The sequence below is a fragment of the Clavelina lepadiformis genome, chromosome 5 (genome assembly GCF_947623445.1).
Source record: "Clavelina lepadiformis chromosome 5, kaClaLepa1.1, whole genome shotgun sequence".
In the NCBI taxonomy this organism is placed as follows: Eukaryota; Metazoa; Chordata; class Ascidiacea; order Aplousobranchia; family Clavelinidae; genus Clavelina; species Clavelina lepadiformis.
This window is the reverse complement of record NC_135244.1, coordinates 23,188,418-23,215,493: the sequence shown is the minus strand read 5'-3', so window position 1 is coordinate 23,215,493 and position 27,076 is coordinate 23,188,418. Positions and strand designations below refer to the sequence as shown.

Genomic DNA, 27,076 nt, shown 5'->3' with positions numbered 1-27,076 from the left:
TGAAAGAAATACAAAATTGCAACCCAAGGCTAACACAGGTACACGCTTAAAGGCTTTCAGGTCACTGACAACCTTAATTTCGTCTCCTTTTGCGCTGCGCTAAATGCGCGATGGGTTTAATACCACCCTCTAACGGTCACTTTTACTAAAACATTTAACCACTGAGAGTCGTCTATTCATGATTTTAGCAGCCGTATGACATCACTATTAAACAAATACAAAAATAACCTGGGTCGTAAACTTGTCATTTTTCTTTGAAATAATTAATTGGAATTTCTTTGAAATGATTAATTGGTGTCTAGTCTGTTGATAAGACAGCACTGTTCCCTCAATGTCGAAATCTTGACGTTTAGATAAAGCTTTACACTTCTGATAAACAGCATTTGCCAGCAACCACCAGCAGTATATTATGAACTTAGCGTCAGCAGAAGATCGAATACAAACCGCTACTCTCTCTGCTTCAGGATCAATTGTTTTCACGTCAGAGTTATGCAACGCTTCTAGGCGAAGTTTTCTGAGCTGATGGCTAATAATAAAAAGGCTTGTTGACACTGCAGTGTCTTGAAAATATGGAAATTTTACAGGTGATCGCCATAAATTCAACTCCCCACACAATGCTCCAAATCTAACCTAATCTCCGAAGAAAAAAATACAAATAACAGAAGCTGGGCAATTCCGACCCAGAAGTTTATGCAGAAAGTCCCGGAATTTCCACCCACAGACTGCCCACGGATGCCGCAGCAAAGAACGCTGAGCACATAATTGCATTTTACACACTGCACTGTATTGCAATTCTCACCACATAAGTTGAATATTTGTCATCATTAAATGATATTGCTATGGTTTGACGTCATCTTTCAGATCATGAAAAAATAACTCCAAAACTGCAAGCTTGCTTTTAATCTGCTTATTAACCAATAGCCTACGGAAGAAATAAAAATATAAGTTTAATGGTTACTGTGGTTTGGAATTAATCCTCTTTGGTTATCATTGGCTCTAATCATGTAAATGTTAATGACCAATAGTCTATGCTGTAAGTTGTGTTGATGTTGAAAAATTCGAAATTATCTCTCTGCATTTAGTTTTAATACCACATTAAAATTAGGTTACAATAACGTCAACTTAACCCTGACAATATTTTCCAAGTTATGATCGACACTGTATGTGTATGTTGTAAGGTTATAGGTGTTAGAAAGGTGGCAAAATAACAAAAAATCTGAAATTATTACACTACACAGTGTACACACTACATTCAAGGCATCAACAGCAACCAGCAAAATCAAGTTAGATGTAGGCTATGCCATAGAATTAGAAGCAGTCAATAGTGTCAAAATGGCTGTAAGTGTTTTACTGTTAAAATTCTATGGTTGTCCAAAATATAACGTCAAATTAACGTAGTAAAAACAGCTTTGTTTACAAACAATACGTCACTGATGTATTTTGGTTAAATTTTAACAAAAGGTATTCTGACGTTACAATGAATTCTAAAATGTTTATTTTGAAAGAAAAATTGAATTTATTTTGATTTTAATTTGTTCAAAAAGTTGTTTTGAACTTGCTAGAAGCGTTAGATGAAATATTTAATGAAATAGCAACATACCGTGAACTGTGAAGTGGCTAAAATATCTTCTCGTGTTTAAGCAGGTTGACTTCAAAGCTTCGAAATCTGCTGCTTTATTTAAATAGCCTGGGCTTTATACAGTTATCAACATACCTGTAGTGAAAGATTTGTCATCATGAAGTTTTTAACAATTATTCTGACAATTGGTTTTTGGTTCGTCGGTGGAGGTATGTATGCCGAGTTGCTTGTTTATGTTGCTAGGCTATGTTTAAAGAGATATGGTAAAATTTAAATTTCATGTTAAGTTATATACTGACTTGACAGTTGATACGATCGACCTATAAAAAAAGTGAAAACTTTGGTCAACTTTAACCGGTCGTTCGCTTTACAACATATTGAGAACGCCCTTAAGTTTAAACCGTGCAACGAAGCATTGAGCGCGTGTTTCATTAAAAATAAACAAAAATTTTTCCGAACCGGTGCCGGTGTAACTAATAACTCGACACGGTGCCTGTAACTGATAAGCTGAACAAAACCCGTAAAGGCGTAAGCTGAATAATTGTACATTTACGTAGCCTTGTAAACATAGCAGCAATAGTGACCGAGGTTGAAGAACACTGTCTTTTTTAGGCTTTCATAGATAAAAACACTTTTGAAATTAGCCATGTTAACATGACTTAATTATAAAGCATGAAATTTTCCACTTTAAGAATTAAAGATAATCGGGATATATGAAAGAAAGTGACTAGGCCTAATTCCACTAGAAACTGACGTTTTATAAATTAGTACCGTTATGTTATTGTTCAGTAAACAATGCTTTGACTGGCAAAGCGCAGCAATATATTTTTCTAGATTATCGTGTGTATTTTTTCTGAGATGAATAAGCGTAGCCTAAAACCATCACCAGCATGAAAGATTTTTCTCGATTCCAACAATAGCCCACAGTGCCTATTCTCAATGTTTGTTCCACTGGTAAAGTTCTGTTGCTTTCAGGGCCGGATTAAGACGAAACTGGGCCTGATGCTGCAGCGCAAAAACAGGCCTATTTTTTCTAGGCATTGGTACATATGCATTCGACACTCTGACTCCACCGTACACGCGTAATCAGACCGACCAAAGAGCCTTTATTGCTTTCGACGCAGTCAGCTAAATTTTAATGAACATGAACAATAATAACGACGTGTTATCGTAAAAACTCGAGAGTAACATCAGGCTATGTAACACCAACACAATTCAATACCAATATTGCCTGAAAAGCGGAGTTAATGAAGAAAAGGCTAATCCAGATCAACTTAACGTTGGCATATTGTCAATGCTGCGCTAGTGCTGCTTACTTATACTACTGTTTTTCGAGCCTTAGCAAGCGCGAAATCTTCGATCATGTCAGTGCAGTCAAGGCTGCTCAGCACCTCATGTTCAATGCTCATAAGCGCCAGCATGTTTAGCCTTTCCTCCCTCATCGAGGACCGCAGCTCTCCTTTGACTATTCCCAGTTTTGAGAAGCTCCGCTCGCCGGAGGCATTAGACACCATCAAGCACAGATAGATGCGCAAAGCAATCTCGACGTTTGGAAATGTTTGAGAAAGGTTCAACGACGACAAAAGCTTGTACATGGTAAGCTCTGCTGACTCGTTCACACTCACCGATTTCTGGGTGCGCATAAATGCAGCAAACTGTATGAGCTCAGCCACCAGCGTGTCTTCCAAGTCATCTGGATACGAGGAAACGAGATTTTGAGCTTTATTCTCGATCTGCTTTATGCTCAATGACGTTAGCTCCGAAAGAAATCCGAATGTTGTAGATATATCCTCATACGCCTTCATTCGCTTTTCCAGTTCAGCTAACAGTCTGTCGATCATGACCAGATATATATGGGTTTTGAATGTTTCCCTAGGGGTGAGGTTTTCTTCGTTTGCAGCTCCTTCATCAGGCATTCGCTTTCGCTTACGGCCTCGACGTTCTTCAGCCTTGTATTCGCCGTGAGGAACCTTTTCGATCGCCATCTGCTCATACACGTCAAATCTGTCCCGTGCAAATTGAATCGTGTCGACCAGTGATGCCAATAAACTAGTTGCCGTATTCAAACTGACTGTAGGGTCTTGGAGGCTAATGCTCGTACTGTTGAGACGGCATAGGATATCGTTCCAGGCAGTCGCCATAACTGCTGTCTCAAGTTCGTCCATCCTGCGCGAAAATCCGTCGGCCTGGTTTCTCGTATCGGCCTTCTGCTCCTTATCTGCCGCAAGCTCATCCAGGACTTCTTGAATGCTCTTCCACCCTTCTACTAGCGCTTTGACAGCATCTGCACGTTCACACCATCGGGTTCCAGACAAACCTTTGAGCGTTAATGTGCAGCGATTCTTCAGTTTCTGCCAGCGATATGTCGATTCAGACAGGAAAACGTATAGTCCATTGACAAAATGAAAAAACCTGGTACAGCCAGCGCAGCTATTAACAGCCTGGTCTCCTACCAGGTTTAAACTGTGGTTGCAGCATGGAATAAAAGCAGCATATTTACATTCTCGCTTCACAATTGCCTGGACACCGTTGTACCGTCCTGACATGTTTGACGCATTGTCATACGACTGGCCTCTGCAGTTAGTAACATCCAAGCCATTTTCCTTCAGAAAGTTCAGAAGTATGCTAGCCATGTGCGTAGCGGTGTGTCTCATCATAGGCAAGAATGTCAGGAACCGTTCAACTGGACCCAACGGCAGAACATATCGAATAACAATCGTTAGCTGGTCGAGGTGTGATACGTCAGGTGTAGAGTCAATCGAGACAGAGAAATACTTCGCCTTCTTGGCTTCTTTCAGGATGGTGTCCTGCACCTTTTGTCCCATGAGCTGCACCAGCTCCTCGCAAATTGTGGATGACAAATAAGAAATGTGACCTTTCCCGCAGTTCGCATATTTTCTAATATGGCTAGCCAGCAGAGTATCGTACTCCGCCAACAACTCAATGATGCCAAGGTAGTTACCATTATGAGGGGAACCTATGATCTCATCCGCGCCCCTTATAGCAAGGCCACGCTTAGCTAGGAATATCAGAACGTCGATGAGCCGCTTTACAATCTGGCGCCAGTAACACCGCTCTTCCTCGACCTGTTTAGCGGCTAGGTAGTCATCGCTGCTTTCATGCATTTTTATTCTGGATTCGCCTGTCCTCCAATTGTCGAAACCGCCGGATACGAACTTGGTTGCTTGAACAGCATTACCACCGAACAACTTGCATGCAAAGCAGAACACCTTCCCGGTCGAAGGCGAGTAGCACAACCATTGTCTATAGGATTTTTCACCATTGAGCGGATGCGTACGCACGAAGAAGGTCTTAGTGCATCGACGTTGGAATGATTCACCTTGGTATTGTCTGGCGCTCTCTTCAAACATCGATTCAGTGTGTTGGCAGTGTTTTGAACCTTTCTTGGCCCAATATTCTCGAGTGTCAGCGTTGATTTTACCCCACTGTCCTAAATCATTGGTGATATCCTCCAGCGTATGCTGAGGATACCGTACGTATACCGTATACCGTATGCCGATGCTGCAATAGCTTGTCCTGTTAAACTACAGAAGGATTAATATGGAATCAACGAACCAACAAGTGTATTTTAACAAGAAGGAAAAAACTAAGACTTCTGAAACAAATAATTCTCAAAATGGAAATGAACCAAGTATCAGTAGGTGCAAATGTAAACTACGAAAAGGGCATATGCAGATAAGTTGAGTGTCACAGAGGGAAGTAAGAAACGAAAAGGGGAATTTGTCAGGCAATACAATAAAAATACTTGGAGCTTGGTTTTACAATAGTTCCGGGTAGTGAACAATCGTCACGGCCCTAATGTTTGGTGTGCTCCCAAATTCTGCCAAATGACGTTATGAAACCTTCTAAAGTTGTTCGTCACTTTCATTCAAAGCACAACAATCTTGAAGGCAAGCCACTTGAATATTTTGGACGAATATTCTCTGATATGAACGATTAAAAAAAGCAAATGAAAAGATGACGACTACCGAAAAATCCTTTCTTCATGAATCCTATCTAGTTTCTCTACGAATAGTTAAAACCAAAAAAAGCATACACGATTGGGGAAGAGTTAATAAAGCCGTGCATCTTATCTGCGGCTGAAGTAATGAAGGGCCCTGAAACAGCTCGAAAAGTGTTATAATTTTTCATCTTAAATAAGTAGTCTATGCCAAAATCTTGCTTTATCTTACGTGCCTAGGCGTAACACTGTGCCTAGGCGTGCGAAAGTCGGACTACAAATTTCATAATAAGAATTATTTGTGGGTTAATTAAGCAAAGGAAAACTGTTCAGCGTCCGGAAAATTCACGTCTGTTTTCGTCTGGGCCTATTTCAGGAATGGGCCTAATGCTGCAGCATCAATAGCACCCACCTTAATCCTGCACTGGTTGCTTTTGCACGCAAATCAGTTCCAGTCAGTTCTGCATTTTCACACCAGACCCCAATTTACAAACCCTGAAATCTATGGTAAATGTTTTTGTAAGGCTGTTCGGATTTTGGTGGGTGTAGAGGCGATAGGATTTTCAGATACAAGTTGTTGTTGTTTTGTGAACGATAAAAAAATTGGAATTTTACTTTTAAAACCTCGGTGTCGAGTTGGGGAAAATCCGAAATGTGAAACGCCAGTCGGTTGTGCTCACCCAGAGCGTGCAAGGTAGCTAAAAATTAGTATAGCTTTGGTTACTTTTAAAATATAGTCAGGTAATAGACTGATGATGTTGGCGATACAAATTTTAATAATTACGCGCATAATGTCAAAAATGAACAACACTAATCTACTGAAGTAACAGTTTATTAATCTGCGGAAGTATGATAGGCTAGTGAATTATGGTTGTGTTCATTCTCGGGATGTGCCGCGGTGAAAATTATTCGGGTTCGTGCGAACCCGAATATCATGAAGGTCGACACGATCGAATCCCGAATCTATTCGTATTAGAACCAAACAATAAAAATTTATTCAAAAGTTGTCAAGTCTTGCTTGTAAAATGACGTAATCGATATACAAATCGCATTCTTTTGAAAAATAGTGTTTAAAAAATGATTGAAAAAGCAAAATCGTTGGGAAAACGACCTTCATTATAAGTACTGCTGACTCTAGTTTAGCTTTGTCGGGAAACTAGATCATCATTTATAACAAAAGTCAGTAAATTTATAAGTAATATTGTATTCGGGTTTGCCATTGTTGGTATTCGAGTTCGCCCGAATCTTCCATAATGGCCATATTCGGCTAATCTATTCAGGCTTGGGTTCGTATCTGCCCATCCCTAGTTCATTTTGAATTAAGGATATCTTCAAGATGTATTTTAGGAAAAATTTACTTGAAACATTACTTTTTTCTGTTATTGTATATTCGTAATATGTTATTTTAGCATAGTTATTGTAACTACTAGTGTGTATACGCCATAGTTGGTGTATCCATTGTTCATCACAAATACTGTAGTTGAAGGGAATACAAAGGCATGATTTCCTAATGACATTATTGGCCAACATTTGATTCGTACTGTCTATCTTTTAATGCACTTGTGGGCCTCAATATTGTGCCCTCTCTTGGCCACAGAAACGGGATTCCAGTCCGTAGGATGAATATTGTTTTGTGCAGTTTTCTTTAACCATCCAATTGTTGCGCACTTCAATATTCATTGTCATTTTTATCAAACCATGTCACTTTATATATTTAATTTGGCTATTAATATACATGTTTTTAGTGTTGGGGAATGTGTCCACTACATTTTCAAATAGAGTAGTTGTTTCATTTTTTGTGTTATTTTGACCTTAAATTGGTTAAACGTAGGAATTATTTTATGGGTTTGGTGGCCATGTTAACCTATTATTATCTTATAGTAAAATTCTATCTTGCATGTTTTAAGTCCTTGGGCTTCGGCACTTCTTCCTGCTCATTAATTGTTCGTGAGCATGTGTTTTATTGTGCTATAACTACAATGGTTAGCATCCTAACTTTCGCACATTTAATGGCAAAAAATTCACAATACAATACAAGTTAGAATACTGTACTAAACTAATCTACCAGACTGGAAAGCATGGCCCTTTTTGATAAGATCTTGGTGGGTAGGACAGTCAAAATCCCTGGACTGCAGAGTATGGCTGTTTTCAGCAAAACTTTGGGTGCGTCAAACATGCTCAAACGCAATGGAAGTGAGCATCCCAATCACACAGTAATGTACACAATTTGACTTTGTCAATCTTTTAATCAATTGAAAATTGAGTGCACGGAAGTTCTGTCCAAGTCAACAAAGTGCAAAATAACGCTCCTCAAGTGTGACACTCTTGAAAAGCAGTATTGAGTGTGCCTATGCCAAACTCTGCAGTCTGGCAAAATCGGGGTGACCGGGTGCAGAATTGCTAAAATCAGGGTGCAAAATGGTGCACCTGGTGCATTTTACAATCTAGTAGGCAAAAGCCAAACATGTGGGTTATGTTTTTCAGACGTAAAAGTGAAACGTTCTGGTGCAGCAAGCACAGTCTTAAAATTTTCTAAGGTGCTGTTGCCATGCTTTCCACTATGGCTAATCTAAATGGCAATTAATTAGCAATATGACAATGCAGCGCTTAGTAGCATTATTTGATAGGAAAGTTAGTTACATTTCGCCGAGGCATTGATTATAAAAATGTTTGTCTAACAAGTTCGAAAACTTAACCAAGTGAGACAGTTCAAAACGTCATGAATTGTGGTTAAATTAAGCAATAACATTTTATGTTCATCTTTTTGTTTATTGAAATGGTTGCAACAACTTTCTTTACTATTTACAACGGTTGTCACTATTTCACTAGAAAAAGTCTTACATTTAAAGATATTTTTCACACTTTTTCAGCTTAGATTAAATGTTATAACATAGCAACCTAAAGCTATCTTCTAATCTATCTCTGACTTCAATAAAGCCTTATTATGCCCATTTTCCTAACCTGATCGCTTAATCTTCAACAACTGTCTGTATGACCTACATATGGTGAAGTAATCATTCTCATTTACAACGTGCCAAGCCTAAATATTAATAGACTATAAATACCTCAATGTAATCATGTTGATGGTCATTGGTCAATGATTTTTTACTTCTCAAATGATAATTAATTTGTGTTGTATTATTATCATTAATGTGACATGAGCACTGTCCATCGTACTTGTTGAATTTGGGTTACTTCTGGTCAAGCTCGAGTGATATGTCATGTTAAACATTTTCATCTATATTGCGGCTTGAGTTTTGCCGAAGTCTTTAGAAGTTTTTCGGTTTGCTTTATTTTATGTAACAGTCACTGCTGTTGTTTAACTAATTTTTAAAGATCGAATCAATAAATTTTTTTATGAAAACTTTGGTGTGAACACAAAGAGCTTTTTTCACAGTTCTTGTTAACTGAAACATTGTATAACTTAGTGACCTAAGCCTAACCTAGATCTGACTTTTACAAAACCCTAAATAACCAAAATCAAGTTTTTGCATACCAATTCTCATAACCAAACCACATATCTTTAACTATGGGTTGCGTCACTTACTTTCGGTGAAATGGGCACTCTCATTAGTTGCTTGTTTTCTGCATGAAGCTTGTTCGATGCTCATTGTAGTAAACAATGCTTTTTCGGCTACGCATGTTTGTATTTTGTCCATTATTTCTATCTTTATTTCCTATATTCACCATTTACGACCATTTAGTTTTTGAAACTCGTAACCGTCCGCAACTGATCTTTGTCTAACAGCTCTGACATAACAATGGTGATTTGGTAACCAAGCAGTCAAAGTGCTGCATTAAGTGGAAAATTCATGATTTTTTACACTAAGTAAAGCAAGTTTAAAGGTTACTTCATTGTAATGATCCATGTTTCTTTCATATTTGTTCCTTACAGTGTTAAAACAACTAATATTAACTACACGATGGATTCCTGCATCGTTACAAATTGCAGTGATCATCGTTAGTTGGATTCCTGCTTCGTTTTAATCAACCGATGTAACATGACACGTCGTTGAAAGTTATATTACCCTATTATAGGCAATAACATTGTAATTTCTCTTTCTTCGTGTAGCTGTAGCCCAAATTTTTGTTTATACTATACTTTAGTGTGGGTATGTGGAAACCTGGAATTGGAACATTAGAATTCACTAATAATAACACCTTAATTTGAAGTTGTGAGCCTGGTCTGCAGAATTAGGCAAGAACGCACTCACGTGCTGTTTTCTTGAAGTCTAGTTGTGCCGTTTAGGTACATAATGCACACAGTTAAGAACAAATATGCACTTGGCTGAGTTTTATGGTGTAGCGCAGCCTACAAGTTTTGTTTTTTCGTTTCTGCATTTTGTTCAATCACAATGTAGTGTTTGGAAAGAAAAGGATAACTTTACCATAAGCGTATTACAGAGCTCATTGTTAAAAATGGGCAAATAAGTGATTTTAAACATTTTTCTGGGAAAGTCCTTAACCTTGCAATGCATGTGCTGATGTGTTGACGCCCGGAAAATAACCTGTAAATTTACTGGCACATTTTAATCACTTTGTGTATTGTTTGTAACATTACAGAATGAATTCTCTTCACATTTAACGTATTGTAGAGATAAGATGACATAGAGCTATTAATTATGAGCTACGCTCTTAGTTGAGTTCAACAGGGGTCAATTACCACTTCTGTTCTGTGATGATGCCCGTTGCTGAAAACAAGAATTCAAAAGTTGCTAAACAGGCATAAAAGCGCATTAATGATTTGTCATGCATTTGTTGTCCAATTTATTAAGGAAATTTTATCCGGTTATCAGCTAGCTAGAATGTGACGGTTAATCAATATTTGGATAGTCCAACCCTAATCAATACCTTAACTCAGAACGGGTCTGTTTAACTACTACCTGCCATTTTTTTAGGCAAACATTGTTTCTGTTTATTAACTCTAATCAACAAAATCACATATGCTAATAAACAATGTACCGTATTTTACGGACCATAAGGCGCACTGTAAATCCTTTTTTTTCCTCATAGATTGATCGTGCGCCTTATAACTTATAAGGCTGATAAGTTACACGGCTTATAAGTTATAAGCCGGTGCGCCTAATGTATGGATCATAATGCGTATGCGCATGCGTGCGTTAGTGCGCGCATGCGCACAACGTATTTTAATGAGCTTTATAGTTACACGGTAACACATGCGCCTTATATCCCGGTGCGCCTTATGTATGAACAAAAAACTAATCAGAGCAATTTATTGACGGTGCGCCTTATAGCCCGGTGCGCCTTATGGTCCGTAAAATACGGTAGTGTCTAGTATGGAAACAAGGAAATCAATTTTTTGGATAATTACATAAAACTGACACGTGCTTATGGTTCAACCACGCTGAAATACAACCTCATAGATACAAATCGCAGTGCAGTGACATTATTATTTATGTATTTCCAACCTGCCCAGACAATGTTTTCCCATTTCATTTTTTGCTTGTACTTGGGATATGCACCATTTAAGTTTGCTTCAAAGCAGTTTTCAAACCACCAACCTGACTTACGATATCTGGCACAATGAGCATTATTATCATCATCATTGTCTTTATCTGGCGTACTGAACTCGCTTTCATATATTGGTGCAGTGTAAAAATAATCCCTAAAAGTCCCACTTAAACCACGTACATTTAACAAGTAATTGGTTGCTTTTGATTCCAGCCAAAAATAAGTGTATTGAACAAATACATTCATCCCATCCCAGTCTTCAAGATCAAATCCTATGGCAGGTGTTTGAATATCAATCATACCCAGTGTGTTAACTGTAGTAATTTGCCTTGACAGTCTATACATATTCTCCAGTCCGAGCCAATATTCACTGCTTGGGTTCCCAAACCCTCTAACATAATCTTCCCACCCCCTTTCAAAGTTAAGCTCCCCGTTCATTCTTCTTTGTATTGTTGTCCAGCCCTTCTTAGTTGAAATGAGCTCCATATCACAGTAGACGTAGGTGAACTGGAATCGTTCCTTGAGCCATATCGGGTAGATACCGCTTGATGTTGATCCACTTGCGTAGATGCTTGTGCATTCTGAATAAATATTTAGTTTAGTTTTGTCCATCCAGAAAACTTGTCACTTTAATTAGATTTAATTCTTTTACCTTTATACAACTTTCCATACAAATAATCAAAGCGATTCAGATTTGTTTTAAATCCGACCAACTTTTTGACTATTTGGTGCTGACTTTGGCAGTTTTTTATTTGATGAAAGTCTCCATTGGTTAAGTAACTTTTTTTTAAGTTTTCTTTAATTCTGTTGGCTCGCTGTAATATATTGCCAGCTTGGCCAACCACTGCTTGACAATACCACAATTGGAAGGGCAATAAAAGCAAGTTATAATAAAACCAGCTATGCTCTAATGATATTCCTTTTAGAATTAACATGATCTAAATGGTATTTTGGTCCGATTGTCATAAGTTGATGCTGCTAATTTTTATGACTTCCTTCACTGTACATTTCAGGCTTCAGTATGGTTCTTAGAAATGCAAGTGGAACAGTTGTTTTTCCAACCACAGAGGAATGTGATAACAACACTGTGTTGCCTGATACTAAGGAGTGGGAAATTCCACTGAAGGCGGGAGAGCTTGCATTTTTGAGATTTACAGAAACAGCTATCAAGTAAAATATTCAGCTTATTGTAACTAAAATGTTTGTGTATTTTTTCGTGTGTGCCATTGTAAAATGATAATTATATATATATACTGTAATAATTGGACATGAAAAAATAAATTTAGACAAAAATTTAGATTTTAGTTTACTTGTGTAGTCTATATCATATAATAGTCAGAAGAAGGAGTTATAATAAACCTTACCTTCAACATTCATTTCTTAAGTAGACATGCTTAAGTGAATAAAGCTTAACATTTAAGTACAGTGGAATCGACGTAATATGACCACTCACTTTATGTGACCATCTTGGTTTGGTTTTAAATTTTGCCATATAAAATTCTCTGCTTACTATGACCAGTCTTTTATCTCTGTCAAGTTTTTTTCTCCATTTCAGTTGTGTAACATGACATTGACAATTTTGCCATGTATTAGTTGACACAATAATTTATTCGTTTTTCATTGTTTTAAATCAAGCAAACACTCATTTAAAAAAAAATTATTTTTGATATTGAATTTAATGCTAGTGTTAAAATAATTAAATTTACTGATTAGTGATTATTGATGTAATTTAATGTTAGGTAAATGTTAATGAAATAAATGAGGAACTTAATTTTTTTGTCATTTTGTGCCTCATTGTATCAATCCTGGTGTGATTGTATGGTAGGTTGTTGCAGCTTTGATTATTGTGACCATTTAAATATTATGACCAAACTGCTTTGGTTCCGAGATAGTTTCAATAAGTGAAGTTTACTGTAATAATTAAAATGTTGAGATTCTCAAACACTCTCAGCTTTCTTTTATCATTGAAGGTGTTTTTCGAAGACTGATTAATGTTCTTGTATTTATAGCTGTTTAGATGGAGGGCAAGTGCTTAAAACTAATGGGATACAAACAGATATTTGTGGTCCGAATAAACCTCGAAACTACTTTTCCCGAAAAACCGTTATTGTTTCCATGACAAGATTTTCAAAAAGCTGCAATTCAACCAAGATTGCTTTTATATATTTTATATTTGGTGAGGAAACACTGCATTAGTGTTTTTGATTTTTTTCTTTGTTCATTGCCTTATAAACATGAAAGTTAACTACTTTAATGCCTTAAATTTGTTCATAACTGCAATTTTTCACAACATTTCAGAATTTTATCTTACTCTGAGCAGCCATCACGTCAAACTTGGGCAACCAGTTCATTTTTTTGTGGGACTAACTGGAGACTTAAGCTTGAAAAATTATATAGATTGTTGGATAGAGTACGAGGGAAACATCACTATTCCAGCAAAAATGAGTCTTTCAACATCAACCTCATCTATACAACATATTTTCCAATATCCTGAAAACTATAGGATACATGCAAGTTGTGAAGGCCGTGAAAATCATGTATCATTTAAAACATCAGATATGAATTTTAATGTGGAATGTGGCTTGTCACCTTCATTATTACAAATATCCCACAAAAATTTAAACACTACATTTTTAAAACCGGCTGAGCTTGTATTTCATCACAGATATTGTTTTCCTATTTCATACTCCCTGTTGTTAGATGATGTCATCATGGTGGAAAATCGTACAGAACAATATTTTGATGAGATGAAATTTTTATTGAAAGCTTTTAAAAAAGTCGATTTTAATTTGAACTCGTCAATGCAACAATTACTTGGACCTGGAATACATAATGTCACACTGTTGTTACAAAACAATGTCTCTTCTGTGGTCCATCCAACAACAGTTACTTTTAATGAAGAAATCAAAGATTTTAAAGTGACAACAGTAAAATACATTGGTTTTCATCCCCATTATTTCATCATAAATGCGACGGTGAGTCAAGGAGCCCCAATAAGTCTTTCAATCCAAATCAAATCGATCGAAAGCAATTTGTCACACTTCAATGCTTCTCTATTTTGCCCACGTTTTTGTCATTCAGTGGTGGTAAAGGCAAATCTAACACAACCAGGATTGTACAAAATTCGAGCAATTGCTGAAAACAACATCTCTCAATCATCGTCATGGGCACTCATTGAAGCATTACCACAGATATACAACGTGTTTATTTCGTCACTGAAGCCAATCCCTAGCTACAGCAGAAATTATGTGTATGCATTTGTCAGAGGTGACATTGGTGATTACATGATGACGATATACTTACAAGGAAGACCAGAGAACCACAGTTTCACCATTTCCAAGTTGGAATATGATCACAAAGATCTGCCCAGTCTCCCATTTGATGCTAAGTCTTACAAATTGATCAAAATTGAACGAGTTTTATACCACATTGGAATGCAGCAGGTCACTGGTTTTATCAGAAATTCAAAACAATCATTTCCTTTCGTGGGATGGGTTGACGTGTTGGAGACGTCATCGTGCTTGGAGGATCTGAGAATTCGAGATGGGAATTATCGAGGGGGGTTTGAAAAACCATTGAAAGTCTTTGATTATTTGACCTTCAGCGTAGATTTTAAATTCACATGCAAGAATATGTCTGAGGTCAGATATAAATGGTTGGTGTTCCCAGTGGCAACAGACATGGACATGGCAACATATACATATGAAGTTGAGTTTGAGAAGGAGTCATTTGAACCAGAACTTATCATCAGAGCCGATACATTGTCACCCGGCTTGTATGTCATAAAGGTTAAAGTTACCAGTGAGAATGTGACAAGTGATGTGTTGGAGGGAAAACTCAAAGATTATACTTTGATTGAAATTCCCAAAAGAAAGCTACATTTTGTGATCTTAGGAGGAAATGTGCTCCAGGCTGGTGAGTGGGTAATTATTAGATTTCTTTATGATTGCATAGCATACAGATTATTTTCATGATTTATTTTTATATCGCATCGGAGTGTAATTGTAATATATTATAATTTCTTTGCATAGACAACAACAACATGACTCTCCTAAGATTTGAATCTTCGATTGATTACAACAAATATCATCAACACATCGGCTACAACTGGTTTTGCTCCATCAAGCAAGAAGAGCTTCCGACAAGGACAGTGATGGGGAAAATACAGAGAAAAGGTTTCAAAGTTTTTTTTCAAATATCATTTTGTTCAAAATTTAATTGTTTTTCTCATGTTCAAGATTCCTGCTTTGATTGGCACACTCTCTGGTTGACCAGTGGTCATGTGATGGAAATATCCATGAATGAACTCAGACAAAGTGAACATTATTACATTCGATTAATCATATCTGGACCCCATTATGATGCAACATACGCAGATCAGAAAGTTGTTGTTCAAGCAAGACCAGCCCCAATTGTTAATTTAAAGTGAGCATGGGATAAAATTGCAGCAGACAAAGTAAAAATATTTCATTTAATTTTCTTTCCATCAAATTACAGATGTTGGTCCAATTGTGAGAAGTACTTTTCTCCTCACCTGTCAATCATTCTACAATTGGAGTGCGATGATTGTTTACGTCGTAAATGGACACTGTCACCAAATCCTGGACATCAACTGCCACTGTGTTATGACCAGGAATTTTGCAAACTAAATGCTTCGTTACTTATTCCATCATCAAATGTCACAGGAACAGGTGAATCCCCTTTATATTGTGCTAATTCATTCACAAATTTAAACAAGACCTCCATGTGCAGGTTACAATATTCATGGGAAGAACTCCTCTGTGACCATTTTCCTCAATGCTCTATCTTCTCATGGTGGTGGTAGCTGCATTGTTTTGCCTAGGATGGGAAGTGCTTACACCACCAAGTTTAATGTCACATGTGCTGGTTACATAGAAGGCAAATACCAACTGATGTACAAGTTTTTCCTCCAAGAGAAAGGTGAATAAAGTGTCAGGTGGAAATAGAGCAGAATTAATTCCGACAAAGTCATAATTACATCTAAGAAATATAAATCCTTTCCAGGCCATCGATATCTTCTACAATATGGATTTGATCCAGTTCTCTATGACATCATACTACCACCTGGACGTTCATCTAATGACGTCACAATTGTCATAGAAATATGCACTCCCGACCAATCATGTGTTGAGGAAAATCTCTTCGTCACTGTGGTTGCTAATAATGACGCCAACGATGATGTAATAAATGAACTGGACGCAGCATTGTTAAGTAATAATCTGCAGAAGATTGCTCAGTTTGTTCTCGTCTTATCGTCAACCAACAAACTCAACCAATCAAAGGTCAGTTTGTGACGTATTAACTTTATACTTTTTGTCAAAGTTTTAGATTTGAAAGACAAATGTTTGTTTAAACAGAGAAAGGAAATAGTTTCCAAAATGGTGGAATATCCCATGTTGTCGTTGGAGTCGGTGAAACAAATTGCCGATGTATTAAGCCACGTAACAAACAATCCTAAACTCCTTGAAGAAACTCAATTGGTAAAGTTTGAAATTACACATACTTGCATTTAGAGTCCACATATTTTTCCGTAATATAGACTGAGTAGAAGAAAGTTACTTTGTATTACAGCAAGATGTGCAGGATATCCTGGATCAAGTAGAGAGCTTTGTTCCATTTTCTGCCAGTCGTTATCATGACGTAAACTCCATTGTGAGGTCATGTATGACTACGACATCACAATTGATGAGACTTGTTCGTTTTTATCCTTTCAAGGTAACCAAGTTAACATTTTCAATAATCTAACATCTGATTATTCAGCTAACAACGACTTTTATCAAAGAATGAAGAAAATTTGCGAATGAATCGTCTGGGAAAGTTTCTCATGGCATCATTGACTCCTGGTGAGGAGGCGATATCCTTTGAAACAGAATCTGTCGAAGGAAGAATGCTCAAGTTGAACAATCATGTCACGAGTAAGGAAGAAGTGTTTCAATTTATAAGCCACGTACATCTGATGCACACATATTGTTCACACACATACAGTGCACAGTGGTAGCAACGTTCTCATGTGTGAGGTGTAACTCTTCATATAAGTTCCAATACTTTGTTCATGACCACAATGAAATGTTTTCAGATCCTTTTGACGCTAACACCTCGTTCGTACAACTTTCTAATTTGCAGTCGCTTATAACTGATGATGTCATCAATATCGAGGTAATAATTGTGCTTTGTTTAATGCCTCTCATTACATTGCAATGATATTTATATGAATATTTTGTAAAATTTTAGATTTTTCGTTATAACTCATCCTCAGCCAACTTCAGTCCATTTGATCAAAAAGTTGATTCTGTGACGTCAGTCAGCATAACGACAGGTTGGAGGGACGAGCTCCCCATCAGTAAAGAAATAGCAAAGAATCTAAAGTTAGAGTTCAGCCTGCCTCAACAGCCCGATAAGAGCAAGATTTGGTTGAGGGTTAAAAGTGAATGTGACGGCTCAGCATGCCGTAGCACTGCCATTGGCTCTGCTTTCGTAGATGTTGTTGGAGATTTTAGTGGTGTCAGAGAAGCAACAATTCTCAATATTGTAGTTGGCAATATGGAATGGCAAATTAGAAAGCTAAAAATCTTCTTGTCGCCTTTGAATCACCAGCGTAGTGTCTCAGAGAAAGAGTTTGATGAGAAAGGTCTGTATGAGTGTCAATGACAGTCTGCAGTGAGATAAACATTTCCATTTTGATTTTGTCGCTTTGACCCACACAAGTGATTAGGAATGCAGGAGTTTGTGGTTTTTGACATGTTGTCATTATGTTTCAGCCCCCTCCTACAGATGGATTGTAAAATCCCCATCCTTTGGGGCAGTCACTTGCAACATCACTGTGCAAGCGGACCTGGGTCCAGGATATTATCGTGTCGGAACTATTCTATCCACCGTGTTCTCGGTGTATCAGTTACACTGCCTGCATTGGTTGGATGCTTACAATGGTTGGCAGGAAAACCTTTGCAAGGTGAGATGTTATACGTAATTATATGACCTATTTTTGTAAAATGTGGATTATTCTTTAATATGAGAAACCAGTAATATCACCTCATGTCATTTACTAGCCTCACGAGGATACGGTGTCCGGCAGGGTGATGTGCAAGTGTGGACACTTTCCCATCACCAGAATAGTCTGGGCTCAGGGCCGAAAAAGAAGCTCAGATGATTTTAAACTCGGGCCATCCCTGTTAGGGTCAAAGTTGTTGGTTTTCCCCAACAAGCTGGACTACAATGAGGTAAGGATGTTTATGATGTAACAAAATGTGTCACTTTTAAATGATGAAATCATCTTCAGATCTCTTCCAACATGTGGCAGCGCTTTCTTGAAAATCCTATTGTCTTCTCCATGTTGTTCGTGCTCTATTCTTTGTATGGACTCGGACTAATATGGGCGAGATCAAAAGACCGGCAAGTGGAGGCAGAGGTGAAAATATTTAATATGTCAGGTGGTGAAAAAGATTTGACAAATTAAGTTTGCAAACATCAACAAAACCTTTAATCTTTTGCTTCAACTTTTTAGTATTAAGACAAGCCTGAGGTTCATTTTACATGGTGTCTATTGTTGTGTAACTGTGATGGTGTGCTACTGTCATATGTGAAAGTGATCAATCAAAATTAAACAAAATGTTTTCCAGGACTTGTATGTGGAAGTTCCGGACAACAGTCCTTTTGATAAATATCGTTACATCGTGACGGTATTTACAGGAAGTCGACGAAATTCTGGAACTTCTGCTGTAGTCTGCCTCCGACTTGTTGGAAATATGGCCACCAGCAGTGCTCATGTCATTCAGGTATTGTGACGTCATAATGTATAAAAATGCATTTGATTAAGTGATAGGCTGGTAATGAATACTTTTTTTACAGCACCACACAAAGATTTTGAACAGGGGAAGTGTGAAATCGTTCCTTATCACCACGTCAGAGTGTCTTGGAGACATCACTGCAATTCGCTTGTGGCACGATAATGGCGGACACAGCCCAGAGTGGTATGAAGTAGTAACAACTCAACAGGAAGTGTAGAAATTATTAAATGTAACTTTTACATTAGGTTCCTCCAGAGGGTTGTGGTAAGAGATCTGGAGAAAAATCATTGCTGGTTCTTCCTTTGCAACCGCTGGTTCAAGCATGTCATAGACCACGTGGTCCCTGCTGCACGCACCAAAGACCTGCACAACACCAGGACATTGTTCCCCTTGAGGTTGGAAAATCACCTCAGAGACAGGTAAAGTTTGAGATAATTTATATCCCACAATTGTACCGGATTATAAACATATAATTCCACAATATTGCAGATATCTTTGGTACGCATTCTATGGAATGCGCCCGTGGCAACGTCACGTGATGGGCAGGATAGAAATGTTATCGTGTTGTCTCATGATAACCTTGATGATCATGCTGACCGCGTTGATGTTCCACGGGAACAACCACGCACAGCAGGGACTGCTCTTAGCCGTCGGTAATTACACTTTTCAGTGGTGGCACGTGGCTGTTGGTGAGTTCAGTTGATATCGGTTTTGACAGACATGGTTGAGATTGTTATTTATTAAATTAATCGTCGTATTCTTTTGATTTGTAACAAAGGAATCGAGAGTGCTCTGTTGTCATCTCCAGCAACGTTTCTCATAACAACAATGTTTCGCCGATCGCAACGGCCGCATAAATCATTGCTAACTGACTCTAAAAGTGTCGATGACGAAGAAAGTAATGTGAATAATGAACAACATCCGGTCTCACATCATCCAAATGTAGCAGATGGAAGCAAAGAGGAAAATCTGAAATTGGAACTTTTTCATCAACAACTTCCAGTTGAGAATAAAACTCGTCTCAGAGTAAAACCTAATCGAGAAACTAGTTTCGTTGAAGTTGCTGAGACTTCGCAACATGTTATGAGTGAAGACCGTCGAGTTCATCATCATCAACGCAAAGAAGCAACTGGAAAGATGAATCAAAAAGAAAGACGAAAACTGAAGAAAGAATCTCCCAAGACAGAGCATTATGACGAGAGCAAAATCCACCATAGAGTGAAACCTTATGATAAAAACCGTGCCTTTGAAGTAGCTGGGACTTCACAACAAGTTTTGAATGAAGAGCATCGAGTACATCATCACCGACGCAAAGAATCAAACAAAGAGCTGGATCAAAAAGAAAGACTGAAGCTGAATAAAGAATCTCCCAAGAAACAGCATCATGGTGAAAGCAAAATCCACCATAAGGAGAGACTAAAGTGGGTGAAAGAACTCCTCCTACGAAAACAACATCGTGGTGAGAGCAAAAGTCATCGGGGAGTAAAGCCGCATGGTGAAAACCCTGCCATTGAAGTTGCTGGGACTTCACAACAAGCTTTGAGTGAAAAGCATCAAGTACATCATCATCAACGCAAAGAATTGAATGACGAGCTGGATCAAAAAGTGAGACAAAAGCTGAAGAAAGAATCTCCCGAGAAAGATCATCGTGGTGAGAGCAAAATCCTCTCTAAAGTGAAACATCATGGTGAAGCCCCTGCCGTTGAAGTTGCTGATACTTCACGACATGTTTTGAGTGAAGAGCGTCGAGTAAATCATCATCAATGCAAAGAGGCAAGTGATGAGATGGATCGTAAACCAAGACAAAAGTTGGTAAAAGAATTTCCCAAGAAACAACATCGTGGCGAAAAAAGTCCTAAAAGTCATGAGGGAGTAAAACCGCATGGTGAAAATCCTGCTTTTGAAGTTGCTGATACTTCTCGACATGATTTGATTGAAGACCGTCGAGTGTATCATCAAGGCAAAGAAGCGAATGACAAGATGGATAAAAAAGAGAGAAGAAAGCTGAAAAAAGAATCTCCTAAGAAAGATCATCATGACGAGAGGAAAAGTCATCGGGGTGTAAAGCCGCATGGTGAAACTCCTGCCAACACAGTTGCTGATACTTCACAGCGTGTTTTGAATGAAAAGCATCAGGTAATTCATCATCAAAACAAAGAAATGAATGATGGGCTGGATCAAAAAGAGAGGCTAAAGTGGATGATAGAACTTCTCCTCCATGAAGACCATCATGATGAGAACAAAAGTCATCAGGGAGTAAAACCGCATGGTGTAAATCCTGCCTTTGAAGTTGCTGATACTTCACAGCGTCTTTTGAGTGGAAAGCATCAAGTACATCATCATCAACGCAAAGAATTGAATGATGAGCTGGATCAAAAAGTGAGACGAAAGCTGAAGAAAGAATCTCCCGAGAAAGATCATCGTGGCGAGAGCAAAATCCTTTCTAAAGTGAAACATCATGGTGAAGCCCCTGCCATTGAAGTTGCTGATACTTCACGACATGTTTTGAGTGAAGAGCGTCGAGTAAATCATCATCAACGCAAAGAAGCAAGTGATGAGATAGATCATAAACCAAGACAAAAGTTGGTAAAAGAATTTCCCAAGAAACAGCATCGTGGCGAGAGTAAAAGTCCTAAAAGTCATCAGGGAGTAAAACCGCATGGTGAAAATCCTGCTTTTGAAGTTGCTGATACTTCTCGACATGATTTGATTGAAGACCGTCGAGTGTATCATCAAGGCAAAGAAGCGAATGACAAGATGGATAAAAAAGAGAGAAGAAAGCTGAAAAAAGAATCTCCTAAGAAAGATCATCATGACGAGAGGAAAAGTCATCGGGGTGTAAAGCCGCATGGTGAAACTCCTGCCAACACAGTTGCTGATACTTCACAGCGTGTTTTGAATGAAAAGCATCAGGTAATTCATCATCAAAACAAAGAAATGAATGATGGGCTGGATCAAAAAGAGAGGCTAAAGTGGATGATAGAACTTCTCCTCCATGAAGACCATCATGATGAGAACAAAAGTCATCAGGGAGTAAAACCGCATGGTGTAAATCCTGCCTTTGAAGTTGCTGATACTTCACAGCGTCTTTTGAGTGGAAAGCATCAAGTACATCATCATCAACGCAAAGAATTGAATGATGAGCTGGATCAAAAAGTGAGACGAAAGCTGAAGAAAGAATCTCCCGAGAAAGATCATCGTGGCGAGAGCAAAATCCTTTCTAAAGTGAAACATCATGGTGAAGCCCCTGCCATTGAAGTTTCTGATACTTCACGACATGTTTTGAGTGAAGAGCGTCGAGTAAATCATCATCAACGCAAAGAAGCAAGTGATGAGATAGATCATAAACCAAGACAAAAGTTGGTAAAAGAATTTCCCAAGAAACAGCATCGTGGCGAGAGTAAAAGTCCTAAAAGTCATCAGGGAGTAAAACCGCATGGTGAAAATCCTGCTTTTGAAGTTGCTGAAACTTCACGACATGATTTGATTGAAGACCTTCGAGTGTATCATCATCAACGCAAAGAAGCGAATGACAAGATGGATCAAAACGAGAGAAGAAAGCTGAAAAAAGAATCTCCTAAGAAAGATCATCGTGACGAGAGGAAAAGTCATCGGGGTGTAAAGCCGCATGGTGAAAATCCTGTCAACACAGTTGCTGCTACTTCACAGCATGTTTTGAGCGAAAAGCATCAAGTAATTCATCATCAAAACAAAGAAACGAATGATGAGCTGGATCAAAAAGAGAGACTAAAGTGGGTGAAAGAACTTCTCCTCCATAAACCACATCATGATGAGAACAAAATTCAACTAGGAGCAAAAGCTCATGGTAAAAACCCTGCCATTGAAGTTGCTGATACTTCACGGCATCTTTTAAGTGAAGACGGTCGAGTTCATCATCATCGACTCAAAAAAACAACTGAAAATATGGATCCGAAAGAGAGAAGAAAGCTGAAGAAAGAATCTCTGAAAAAACAGCGTCGTGGAGAGAGCAAAAATCCGGGTGTAAAGCCGCATGGTGAAACTCCTGCCAACACAGTTGCTGATACTTCACAGCGTGTTTTGAATGAAAAGCATCAGGTAATTCATCATCAAAACAAAGAAATGAATGATGGGCTGGATCAAAAAGAGAGGCTAAAGTGGATGATAGAACTTCTCCTCCATGAAGACCATCATGATGAGAACAAAAGTCATCAGGGATTAAAACCGCATCGTGAAAATCCTGCCTTTGAAGTTACTGATACTTCACAGCGTCTTTTGAGTGGAAAGCATCAAGTACATCATCATCAACGCAAAGAATTGAATGATGAGCTGGATCAAAAAGAGAGACGAAAGCTGAAGAAAGAATCTCCCAAGAAAGATTCTCGTGGCGAGAGCAAAATCCTTTCTAAAGTGAAACATCATGGTGAAGCCCCTGCCATTGAAGTTTCTGATACTTCACGACATGTTTTGAGTGAAGAGCGTCGAGTAAATCATCATCAACGCAAAGAGGCAAGTGATGAGATAGATCATAAACCAAGACAAAAGTTGGTAAAAGAATTTCCCAAGAAAAAACATCGTGGCGAGAGTAAAAGTCCTAAAAGTCATCAGGGAGTAAAACCGCATGGTGAAAATCCTGCTTTTGAAGTTGCTGAAACTTCACGACATGATTTGATTGAAGACCGTCGAGTGTATCATCATCAACGCAAAGAAGCGAATGACAAGATGGATAAAAAAGAGAGACGAAAGCTGAAGAAAGAGTTTCTCAGTAAACACCATCGGGGTGAGAGTGATGATTTTCGCCGGAAGAGTCATCAAACAGGGAAACGTCGCCATAAACATTCCATTATCGTCACTAAAACTGCACGACATGTTTCAAGTGAAGGTCACAGTAAACATGATGCCATCTCCCAGCCTCAACCTTCCAGTGGAAGAGTTAGATTTGAAGAGAAAAGTTCAGATGATTTGAAACCTCCAATGAGGAAAATATTTTTATCATCCATTGTTCGCGACAAAGATCAACCAAGTACATCATCAGCAGCTTTTGTGACATCTTTGTCAATGCCACCTAGGTCACCATCTATTGCTATGACATCATCGCAAGAGCCATCTACATCATCCCAAGAGCCATCTACATCATCATTTGTTGCTGAGCAAGTGACTCCTTCTGCCAGGTAGTTGTTTACATTAAAATTGTCTTAGTTCATAGATTTAAGTTGTTTGTGTTTCCAGGTCGCACTTTGCTGGTCAGCGGGTGGCAGTGTCAGGTACTGGTCCTCATCGAGGGATTGCTTTCGTCGAGAATGATCCCAACACAGGGGATTCCCGCGTTCTTCCTCACTTCTTCATATACATTGCCTGGATATTACTTGTTGCAACTGTCCTCACGTCGACTGTGCTTTGCGCCTTGTATGGAATGTCATATGGCATAGAAACTTGCAAAGAATGGTAAGACATTGTTGCGTCGTAATGTCAAATGAAGACTACGTAATAACAGTTGTTGAAACTTGATTTCCAGGTTGGTTTCTGTATCGGTTGCTTTCCTTCAAAGTGTCATAATTCTGGAGCCTCTAAAAGAAGTCTTGATTGCCTACGTCAAGGTGGTGAATAACCCAAAACTCGATCTTCGCGACTGGATTCCACCTTTGCCCCCTTCAGGTTCATTTCACAACTGTGATTTAGCAACATTTTTATTCTTTTTGATGATTTATTGTTTTAATAAAGTGACGCCGAGATCTCACAGCGGTGATTGTGACGCAATAAAGAGGAAACAGGACGAGGAGCGATCAAGGAATCGGATTTATCGTCCTCCTTCTCAGCTAAGAGTTGAAATCACGCTCCAGGATATCGAGGAAAAAATAAGAACAAAAAGAAAGATAAAAGTGAGTTTCATGGAATAAATTTATGAAGCTGAATATGACGATATATTCTATTGTTACGTCACAGAACATATCGCTTCATCTAATATTTTTGGTGCTCTTGTTTATTGTGACGTTTGGACAAACGGACAGGAATTCGTTTCAATTTGGCAAAACTGTGCAGAATATGTTGTTGGATGGACACAGAAAGGTTGATTATTAGCTCATAATTACATCATTTATGACGTGTTTGTTCCAAATGCCACATTTCATGACAATATGTTCTCAGATGTCGTCGGCTAATGACGTATATAACTGGGTCGAGTTTTCATTGGCTGACAAGTTCTCGATTGGTCGCCTGACGCATTTTCCTGACAACCAATTGTTGATTGTGACGCCCCCAACATTACGTCAGAAGCGAGTAATTAAAGGTTTGTTACCACAAGAATTGTATTTTGTTGATAATTTATGTGGAAACGCTTTAGACTGATTTTGAATCCTGAACCTTTACTTTGCAGGTACGTCTTGTGTTCACAGCGATTCAGCATTTAAATACGGTTTGTCCGACACGAACCAGTGTAAACTTCACTACGAAAATCAGTTCCAAGAAAAGAGGACTCATAGACCCACCTGGTCCAGGCCTCCTACGCACGCAACAAAGCCCTCACATGACGTCTATGAAAGGTAACTATGGCAACGCAGCGGTGCAGATTCTTTTGAAAAGTAGGAGTTACTTCACCTAACGCTTATTATTAATGACGTCACGATGCAGTTGTTGGAAGTATTCGACGGTAAATTCGTCATGGTTGAGTAGTTACATCGGTGATCTCGCGCTCTTCTACAATCCAGGGGGGTATTACGTCACAATTTCAAAATTAGCCAACGAAACACGTGACCAAGTTCATTATCTGAGACGCTTCGGCTGGATTGATGGATACACGAGGTTTGTGGAAAGATTTGTTACAAAATCTTGTCAATTTCACTCAAACTATTTCCTTGAAGGTTCCTCATGCTTGAGACAGTCCTATACAACGTCCCACATCGAATATATTGCGTCGCTATGGTCGCCATAGAAATATCAAACACTGGCAACTATGTCGTCAAGCCACAATTGATGTTCATGCGAAGTCACCACGTCGAGTAAGTAGATTATGACCTAACAACGTTGTAAACTGCACGAAGTTATGTCGTCATTTCCTGTGAAGGCTTGCTTGGGACGTGGCGGTCCAGGTTGCCTTATATGGCATTCTTGTCCTGGTGCTGTACCACTTGGTGGAGGTAGCGAGCGGCTTCCTGGAAGAAGGCTTCCGGTTTCTCAAGAACTTGTGGAATGTTCTGCTCTTGTTAATTCTGATGACGTCAACACTGGTGGTGGGGCTTTACCTTAGCAGGTGATGAGTTAGACATAATCATGAGGTACTTATATGCAAGCAGGGATTTCATAAATGATGTTATTTTCACACAGAGTGACTTACACGGACCAAGCGCTCCAAGCTTACAGGAATAACATGAAATCTTTCCATCTCTACCACATGGCTGCTTTCACAGATTACCTCACAAAATGCCTTTTGTCCATTTGTACTTTCTTCACGATGCTGTACACCGTCAAGGTAAGAATATGACGTCATCAACATCAGTACCCGTCATAAAATCTTATTATGACATCATCATATTCAGGTCATGGAAGGTCATCCAATTTTTGATCTCATGCACGCCACCATACATAGAGCAAAGCTTGAAGTCCTAGGTCTTTCACTCTACATATTTTTCCTCTACATCGCTTTCTGCCATGTTGGTGAGTTTGAAGCTCATGATTGACATAATTAATCACAAATTTTACGCGAATCCGAGATTTGATCGAAAATAATCATTTTCAGGGTTGGTGCTTTTTGGAAGAAGCAAAGATTTCAGCAGTGTGAGCAAAGCTATGCAATCTGTGAGTCACACTTCTTCAATATGACGTATTAATTGTTTGTGAAGTAACTCAAGGTCATTTTAGGTTATCGGCTTTTCCATGGAAGCGTTTACGTCAACAAACCTTCTTCGTGCTTATCCAATCAGAGGAAGCATTTTCCTCCTGTTAATTTTGTTCATTTTCATAAAAATATTTGTGAATTTTTTTGCTGCGGTTTTGGAAAACACCTTCCGAGAGTTGAAGTTGCTCAGACGTGAGCGCTTAACTCGCCAACACCTCATGTCTTTCGGAAGAAAACATATCAGGTATTGTGACGTTATAATCTTCTATTTGTATCCAACGTACAGCTGCTTTATGACATCATATTTTACAGGACCGTGTTCACGATCCGTGACGAAATTTCAGAGAGATTCAAAAAACTACGAAGCAAGAGAAAAGTTGAATAGACTTCTGGGAAATTAGCATTTGTTCATTATATTATTATAACCCAATAAAGTTATTTTGTGAACA

At 38.5% G+C, this 27,076-nt stretch overlaps 3 protein-coding genes across 3 annotated transcripts in view; 1 reads left to right on the top strand and 2 right to left on the bottom strand.

Annotated features, from left to right (window-relative positions):
- LOC143459614 (kelch-like protein 12) overlaps positions 1-27,076 on the bottom strand; it is an 88,042-nt gene that overhangs the window by 13,873 nt on the left and 47,093 nt on the right. The window lies entirely within an intron of this gene.
- LOC143458852 (uncharacterized) lies at positions 1,612-27,076 on the top strand. The gene is made up of 36 exons (XM_076955729.1): positions 1,612-1,788; positions 12,026-12,182; positions 13,022-13,188; positions 13,311-14,927; positions 15,044-15,187; positions 15,251-15,437; positions 15,510-15,703; positions 15,765-15,953; positions 16,038-16,315; positions 16,391-16,513; positions 16,605-16,748; positions 16,816-16,948; positions 17,110-17,189; positions 17,265-17,661; positions 17,792-17,982; positions 18,080-18,250; positions 18,310-18,438; positions 18,650-18,805; positions 18,879-19,000; positions 19,063-19,236; positions 19,307-19,506; positions 19,596-23,967; positions 24,026-24,241; positions 24,312-24,451; positions 24,518-24,675; positions 24,740-24,862; positions 24,941-25,082; positions 25,170-25,335; positions 25,424-25,594; positions 25,654-25,791; positions 25,857-26,042; positions 26,117-26,261; positions 26,329-26,446; positions 26,529-26,587; positions 26,651-26,871; positions 26,940-27,076. The coding sequence occupies exons 1-36, from the start codon at positions 1,737-1,739 to the stop codon at positions 27,010-27,012; spliced, it is 11,433 nt and encodes a 3,810-aa protein (XP_076811844.1). The 5' UTR covers positions 1,612-1,736; the 3' UTR covers positions 27,013-27,076.
- LOC143458858 (fibroleukin-like) lies at positions 10,866-11,789 on the bottom strand. The gene is made up of 2 exons (XM_076955738.1): positions 11,665-11,789; positions 10,866-11,593 (listed from the first exon to the last, which is right to left on the bottom strand). The coding sequence occupies exon 2, from the start codon at positions 11,496-11,498 to the stop codon at positions 10,890-10,892; it is 609 nt and encodes a 202-aa protein (XP_076811853.1). The 5' UTR covers positions 11,499-11,593; positions 11,665-11,789; the 3' UTR covers positions 10,866-10,889.